Source organism: Arachis ipaensis, chromosome B03, assembly GCF_000816755.2.
Source record: "Arachis ipaensis cultivar K30076 chromosome B03, Araip1.1, whole genome shotgun sequence".
In the NCBI taxonomy this organism is placed as follows: Eukaryota; Viridiplantae; Streptophyta; class Magnoliopsida; order Fabales; family Fabaceae; genus Arachis; species Arachis ipaensis.
This window is the reverse complement of record NC_029787.2, coordinates 42,278,328-42,287,096: the sequence shown is the minus strand read 5'-3', so window position 1 is coordinate 42,287,096 and position 8,769 is coordinate 42,278,328. Positions and strand designations below refer to the sequence as shown.

General features: G+C 33.6%; 2 protein-coding genes and 1 non-coding gene across 3 annotated transcripts in view; 2 read left to right on the top strand and 1 right to left on the bottom strand.

The window, feature by feature from the left end:
- Positions 236 to 1,009, top strand: LOC107633065. Its single transcript, XM_016336700.1, has one exon. It carries the CDS (start codon positions 236 to 238, stop codon positions 1,007 to 1,009), a length of 774 nt encoding a protein of 257 aa, XP_016192186.1.
- TRNAS-GCU lies at positions 7,773 to 7,854 on the top strand. The gene has a single exon. It is a non-coding gene; the product is annotated as a tRNA-Ser (tRNA).
- The window catches only part of LOC107630432 (peroxidase 25), a 2,391-nt gene continuing 1,827 nt past the window's right edge, over positions 8,206 to 8,769 (bottom strand). The window contains exon 4 of the mRNA XM_016333552.2: positions 8,206 to 8,740. Within this exon, the coding sequence (XP_016189038.1) occupies positions 8,319 to 8,740 (422 nt within the window). The 3' untranslated portion in view covers positions 8,206 to 8,318. The remainder of the gene's footprint in view (positions 8,741 to 8,769) is intronic.

The window sequence follows — 8,769 nt, the reverse complement described above, 5'->3', positions numbered from 1 at the left end:
TTTAGTGTAAGGCTTGACTATGTGAGTGCATAAACAAGTCAAGTGTTCTTCATTGTATCCTACAGGAAATTCGTCAGTAACCCATTTTGCACACCATTGTATATTGGTGGGGGCGAATTAAGCCTAAAGGAAAGTGTGTGTAACACACGCCTTGAAGAATTACGCTATTTGATTCACTATCCCCTTCTCTCCCAACTCACAATCTTTAGGCTTAATTATTCACCAATAAAACAAAATGGTCACTGCAACAATTAAGGAGATGACGTCGGATTTTGTCAAGTTAGAAAGATTTGATGGTAAAAATTTCATACGATGGCAAAAGAAGATGCACTTCCTCCTCACAACACTAAAAGTGGCATATGTTCTTACCATACCAAGGCCACCAGAAGTTAAAGGGGAGGCCATTGCAGAAACACGAGCCAGGCAAAAATGGGACAACGATGACTATATATGCACCAGGCACATACTCAATGGCATAGCTGATGCACTGTTTGATGTCTACCAAAATGTTGGGAGCGCAAAAGAACTATGGGACAAATTAGAGGTAAAATATATGGCCGAGAACACAACAAGTAAGAAATTTCTTGTCACTCGCTTTAATAATTATAAGATGGTTGATGATAGATCTGTTATGGAACAACTACATGAAATTGAGCATATTTTAAATAATTTTAAGCAACATAACATGCACATAGATGATACCATTATTGTATCTTCAATTATTGACAAACTCCCTCCATCATGGAAAGAATTCAAAAGAACTATGAAATATAGAAAGGATGATGTTTCTCTTGAGCAATTAAGTAATCACCTTCGTTTTGAAGAAGAGTATCGTAAACAAGATGATACTAAAGAGCAAAGTGCTCATGCTAATCTTCACGTAATGGAAGATGGAAAATCCAACAAGCCTAACAAAAAGAGATACCGAGATTTTAATAAATCTCAAGGTAATAATGGTGATTTCAGAAAGAATAAAAAGAAAAAAATTGTTTTCATTGTGGAAAACTAGGACATTTTAAAAAAGAATGTCGTTTCTTAAAAAAGAAGAAAGAAAAGAACAACACAGCAATAAAAGATAATCTTATTGCTGTTATTTCTGAGATCAACATGATTGAAGACATTGGATCATGGTGGATAGATTCCGGACTCGACATGTATGCAAGAATAGAGATTTTTTCAAGACATTCAAAGAAGAGAATGGGACTATTCTGTACATGGGAAATGCATCAACTGTTCAAGTAATGGGCAAAGGAACGGTGGAACTTGAATTCACTTCTGGAAGAGTACTGACTCTTACTGATGTATATTATGTACCCGAAGTCAGAAAAAATTTAGTTTCTGTCCATCTACTTAACAAGTATGGGTTTAAGTCTATATTTGAAGGAGACAAATTTATTCTGTCTAAGGGTGGAGTGTTTGTGGGTAAAGGATATCTATGTGAGAATATGTTTAAATTGAATATTGTAAATAATAATAATAATAATAATAATAATAATAATAATAATAATAATGTTTCTGTTTATATTGCCGAGTCCTTTGATTTATGGCATAATCGTTTAGGACATGTTAATTTTCATAAATTAAATGATATGATAAAATATGATCTTATTCTAAAATCAATTAAAAATTTAGATGTATGCACAACTTGTATGTTAACCAAAATAACAAGACTTCCTTTTCAAAGAGTACAAAGAAATTCAAAGTTATTAGAATTAATATATTCTGATGTATGTGATTTGCATGGTTGGCCTACTATAGGTGGAAAGAAATATTTTGTAACTTTTATTGATGATTTTAGTAGATATTATTATATATATTTGATGCATTCTAAAGATGAAGTCTTTGATAAATTTAAGATTTTTAAAGACCATTGGCATGCTGTCCAAAGAATATTAAAATATTTGAAAGGAACAATAAACTATACTTTGTTGTATAGTGGTGAACCTTCTGTTTTAAAAGGATATACAGATGCAAGTTGGATAAGCTATACAGAGGATCATGCATCAACAAGTGGTTGGATCTTTACCCTTGGTAGGGTGCTATTTCTTGGGGATGCAAGAAACAAACTTGCATAACGTACTCTACTATGGCTGCAGAATTTGTTGCTTTGGCAGCAGCAAGGAAGGAAGCTGAATGACTTAGAGATTTATTACATGAAATTTCAGTTTGGCCAAAACCAATGGCTCCAATTTCTATACATTGTGATAGCCAAGCAACATTATCAAAGGCTTATAGCCAAGTCTATAATGGAAAATCTAGGTACATTGGAGTAAGACATAGCTATGTTAAAAACCTTATTGGTAATGGAGTTATATCTATAAATTTTATAAGGTCAGAACAAAATCTTGCAGATCCTTTGACGAAAGAATTGACAAGGGATTTGGTGTTTAAAACATCAAAATGGATGGGACTAAAATCCGTATTTTAAATAATTACCAATGGTGGAAACCCAACTCACACTTGAGTAACATGAAGTCTTGAGTTCAATGCGGTAAAGTATACTATTAGAGTAATTGCAAGTACTCATAATTATTTCTTTCATCCCAAGGTAAAAAGTACTTGGAACCATAATGGTATAAAGGAATAGGATGAGCTTTGCTCTTAATAGACCTATAGCAAGCATATTATTGCTGAAGTATTTAATTATGGGATATTTTTTATAGAGTCTACATATATGAGTGTGAACTGAGGCCAGTTCTTAGAGTTAAGATTTTACTCTTAAAACACTCACGAAAGGATACAAGACACAAGGCCATGTAGTATACTAAATGTGTCATATTTAGTATAACATCTAAATGATACCGAAATTTTATGTGTCATCAGTGCACTCTTGTTCATATGAGTTAAATGGTTCAAAGCTTGTCTACCATTTTAAATTCGAATGAGTGGATACCACTGGTTACTAGGTAAAGGTTCAAATCGCAAGATACCTCTACTGAAAGCATAAAACTTCCATAATGATAGGATTGAAAAGAAATTTTGAAAATGGTGGGGGATTGTGAGATATATATTTTCAAAATATGTGAAAAGCTATTTTGAAGAGTTACATCTCTTCATAGAGTTGTGACTTATTCAAAAGTTATGCTTGTTAAAAGGTTGCAACTATTTGAATAGTTATGTCTATTAAAAGGTTGTAACTATTTGAAAAGGTGTGTCTGTTGAGTACGTAGCTGCATGTTGCATGTACTTCGTCTCTATAAATTTCCCTCATTTCATTATTGCTGTATAATCCATCTCAACACTTTCTTATGCGCAAAAGAAATAATAGAGAATATTATTCTGTAAATTATCATTTAGTGTAAGGCTTGACTGTGTGAGTGCATAAACAAGTCAAGTATTCTTCATTGTATCCTACAGGAAATTCGCCAGTAACCCATTTTGCACACCATTGTATATTGGTGGGGGCGAATTAAGTCTAAAGGAAAGTGTGTGTAATACACGCCTTGAAGAATTGCGCTATTTGATTCACTATCCCCTTCTCTCCCAACTCACAATATCTGCGCAATTATCTTTTGCTTTGCCATCCAAACCTTTATGTACGAGGGTTTGAAGTGATAGCTTTGCCTGACTGTACCCTGTAGAATAGGGGTAGTAACTGATGGGCTAGACTGTATGAGGGGCATGATGATTCTACAGATGAGGTTGCTGTCCAATTATCGATGATCTTGAGATATGGTGGGGATAAACAAGTGTGCAGTCCGCCGAATTTACGCACCTCCCTAACAAATTCAAATATAATCAGTCAAAATTCTAACCAAAATAAGAAAATTCATTCAAATATAAAGTAAGGCTTACCAATATCCGAGATTCTGTCGAACAGCGACACGGAGACTCCAAGGACAACCATCAGTAAATTGCCTGCAATGCACATGATACTTTAACCGATCCAACTCCACAACACGGTACTCAACACTTCTCCGAATACTGTAATTCTTCATGCCTTGCATGATTGTCTCTACTTCTGAATCTGTGACCAACCCTAAACTCCACACCGTCGTCTGTGTTGTAATCGTCCACACCCATATTGAAAATAAAGTTACCTCGTGTATTACATCCAAATCCAATATATGATAGTGGCTGGGTACATCTAATAACTCTGAAATTGGTTACGGAGCAGACAAAAGGTATCGAATTGATCCACCAATTGGAGTCTCTGGTACCAACTCATCCTCATCATCATCCTTAAAGGAACCATTTTCATTGTTATCGGTAACATACTCTTTGTCGGACTCCTCACATCAATGTCTGTAGGTTACAGGAGGCTTAGAGAAGGGGGGGTTGAATCTGTGGCCTTCTTTTACTTTAATTGATTTAGCCTTTGTTACCAACATCAAACTTGATTCTCTTTGATCTGTGCAGCGAAAAATTTAAGAGACAATTTTGTTTTGTCTCATAAATATCAGAAAATAGAATAGCAAGAGAAAGGAAGAAGTTGACACAGTCATGTATCCTGGTTCAGTTGCCTTGTGCACTGCAACCTACATCCAGTCTCCACCACAACAGTGGTGGAATTTTCACTATAGTCAAAGTATTACATACACCAATTTCCTAGGATTCACATAATCCTATATGGACTCACAAGTTTCTTCCTAAACTTGACTTGGTTATGCTAATACCTAAACTCTTTTCAATAAGTGCTTACCCAACTAGAAAGGGGTACCTCACAGGTACTTGGCACAAGATAGAAAATTACAACCAAAGGAAATCATAATCCACTCTTGACTTTTCTCTCAAGTGTTTCACTCTGCCTTTTTCACTCTTAGGCTTTTTCTCAATGTCTTTCTCTCAGCCTTTTACCTCTCAAAGACAATACAGAAAGATATACATTGAAATTGAAATACAAGATTAAAAATCATGAAGGAGATCGATGCTTAGCAGCCTTTGTTGCTGTAAGTTGAACCGGATTTAGCTATTTCTGATGAAGCTCTTCATCTTAACGGAATGTTCCTTAGCTTAGAAACACTGTCCAAAACGTTGAAATCTTCACAGGGAAGCTCTCAAACAAACTCAGATACTGGTTCTCTCTCCTTACTCAAATTCGAAAAATGTTTTTCCTTTTGTACCTCTTGCAGAGTCACGGTTTAGATATCTCCTAAGTCAACTCTTTGAACTCTGAGCTCCCTTGGCTTGCCATCACTTTCTTCATTTAACCCCAAAATTAGGGATTTTAAAGCTGGTCCTTTTTGCTTGACCGAAAACTTTAGAGCAGCAGAGAAAATTGTTCAGTGGTAAACCCAAATCCAAACAATTGAGTTAGTTCTTTGTCTCCAAGAAATAATTTGAGCCTTTGATTCACAGTAGTGATTATCAGAAATCACTTTCTTCATATATCCCAAATTGGTGTTGTAGAAATTTGAAGAAGGAGCGAAGAAAATAAATTGCATGCAAATGTAAATAAATCACCTTTATCATCTGACTTATCTTAGCTTGCTTTGATTAGATTAGACATTTGCTTTTGTGATTTACCTTTCTCTTTCTTTCTTCTTTGGTGAATGAACCAGGAAGAAGCTTTCCCTCTTTCTTCATGAGTCTGACCGAAGAGAACTTTGTAGACGTTGGCTTTAACTTGGATGGATTAACTTAGGCTTGGATTGGCTTTCCACTCAACCCAATTGATTTTTTTGTTTCATTTCTTTGGGCTTTGAGTGTTAGAAAATCCACTAACAATCTTTGTTTCTTGTTTCCATCTCTTTGGGTTGCTGCTACTTTAATTTTGGCCTGCAACACTAATAAAAAACAATCAAAACTAATTGGGTGTTTAACCCAATAAATAAATGTTTGTCATCATCATTTAAGTTAGTTATGTTCTTAACTCTACAACATCCATGTCTACCACTGGTCTAGCATAGTGGAGGGATGGTAGTGTAAGAGGTGGATCGTCATCTTGGACAAAATTCGAGCTGCCAAAACCACCACCACCAACATTATGAACCTCCACAGAAAGTCCAATCACTTGTTCAATCACAATTCTCCCGTGGACATCAAACATGAGGCGCACATGCTCATCGCCATCGAGTCAAAATAGATGAAACCGAAATACACCATTTCTCATCGGTGCTAGCATCTTGTACCGAACTCTTCCAACCTCTTTTCTCTCATTAGCTTCGAGGTGCCTCAATATCAGACTCTTTAACTCTGACAAAAAATCTATTCTTTGAGTGCAAAGCAAAATAGAATTCTCACACTCAAATATAATCCCAGTGTCACTGTTTTACATATGACAGTTGGAATACAGCGTTACAACCATCACTAGACATTTCTACTAATTTATTGAAGAAACGGAGGAGAAGAATGATTGAGATGTTTGTGGAGAATAACAATAATTTGTAGATCCTTTTATAGATGGTTGAAATTTGTCATATTATAACTCGTTTACAGTGACAATGTTTTAACTTAGTGTATATCTCGTTTACAGTATAAACGAGATAAATATGTGCGTATCTCGTTTACACTGTAAACAAGATACGTGGAGGTGACTCTTTTCTATGTATCACATGTACAAATGTGATACGTATACTCGCTGACGTGTCTTATTTTATTTATAGTGTAAACGAGATATGCACATATTTATCTCATTTACACAGTAAACGAGATAAGACATATTGTACAAATTAGTAAAAATATTCCAAATAACTTATATTCGTAAATAAAATATTTATTTTATTTATTTAATTTTTTTAAATAAATTATTATGTATTTGTATATAAATATATATTATTTAATTTATTTTTAAAAACGCGTGTGTGACAACTAATTTTATAAGTTTGAGTAATTTAAATTTTGTCATTTCAAGGAGCCAAAATTATTTGTCCTTTCGTTAAATCTTACGGGTCACAATAATTATTCTATTTAAGTGATAGCAAGTGATGAGCTGTAAATATGTCTCAGACATTTTGATGATCAAGATAATATACAGATATATATACACTATCTAAAAGTCTGTTTTAATATAACGTAGAGGGAATTATGAATTATGATGTCAAGATATATATAGTAGAGATTCCTTTTGGATTAAGTAAAGTGATAGCATGTCACTCAAAATTTATTTGATCCAATTAATATAATTTGATATGATTTTAGTTATATAATAATAATAAAAATAATATAAAGTAACTATCTTGTTTTACAAGTACCTTGATAGTTTAAATCATATTAGTTGTCCGTACAAAAACAAATACGAAAAGAGAAAGAAAGAGAAGAAAAGAATTATGCACTTGTATATGGTTTAAATCAGTTTAAAAGATTCAAAGAATAATGTTGTGAATTATTGGAATAGATGCTTTAACTTGAGCCTTCTTAGTTAGTACAATTTTCATAAAATTCAAACTTAGAACTTCAATTTAGGAAATGCATATCACATTTTTTTTCCACTAAGCTAACAATTGTTTAATAATGATGTGTTTTAATAACAGTTCATACGTTAAGAATACTTTTCACTAAAAACTAAAAAGTACGAATTTTCTTTTTCTTTTTAGTAAAGAAAAAAAAAATAAAAAACATGTGTAATACATACTCTTTCTAAAAATTTAATTATATCTTTTATTTTTCATCTAAATTCATTCTTCATAGAAGAAATTCCCCTAACAATTTTATAAAGTACTGAATCAGATTTAGTTATTGACAATGCATCAAAACAATCCATTTCTATCTTTCCGTAAATTGTCGACCAAATATACATCTTTATAAGCGTTATATGCATTATGCAGCTGAAATCGTCAGAAATAGATTTATTACACCATTAAATTAAATGTATTTGAACCACGAATAAACAAGTCGCTTTGGCCGAGTGGTTAAGGCGTGTGCCTGCTAAGTACATGGGGTTTCCCCGCGAGAGTTCGAATCTCTCAGGCGACGATTCAACCTTTTTATCATACACAATGCTTATATGATCTTAATTCATATGCTGATATACCCAAACTATGGAAAAATATGATCTTAATTCATATGCTGATATACCCAAACTATGGAAAAGTATATGTAACCAAAGATTTGATGAGCAAAAAAATAAATAACTTAACTAATTTATAATTATATTTAATTAATTTTATTTATTTTTAATTTATAATATTTGATATTAATTGCTTCTCACTCCAAATTAAAATTCTGAATGATACGTTGGATAAATAGGGACGGAGATCACGAAACTTCCAAATTCTTAGTATATAAAAAAATTTATAAAATATATAAAAGAACATCCATTTAATATGAAAAAGAAACATTCTGATACTTAATAGAAGAAACATCCTAATGTCTATCATAAGCATCATCACGTAAAGGTTTTGGATTCACCTAGAGGCATTTGGCTGATTATTGATTGGTCAGTTAAATTTAGAGCACACTTTTCTAATTTCTCCTTGAGTACCAGCCTTCACTTCAATGCTACTCAACTTAATCATGGCCTTAGGAAACTCGAATTCAAATCTTAATCCCAGTATCCCTCTAATGTTCCCAGCATAATTCTGAGCCACACTTTTTGTAGCTGGATCTTCCCAAAGCCTCTGATCTGACTCTAGAACGCCACTACCATCACGCACGTTCTTGAAGTAACTAACATCAAACTTTGCAGGACTATCTTTGTCCAATGCCACCTTTCTCAAACCATCTCCGTTTTTGGGACACTGAGCTTGAAGCAGCTCCAAGAAAGATTGGTTTATGGTGGGATCAGCGTTCCCAGTGGTCGTGAAATTGTATAAACGGTAACTGAAGAACCTGCAGTCTGTCTGCCCTATGGTGTGTGCACCTGAAATTACATGGTAAAAAGTTATCTAA

Bases quoted from the DNA above. Each gene is read 5' to 3' on its own strand.
- LOC107633065 (XM_016336700.1), top strand. From the start codon at position 236: ATGGTCACTGCAACAATTAAGGAGATGACGTCGGATTTTGTCAAGTTA.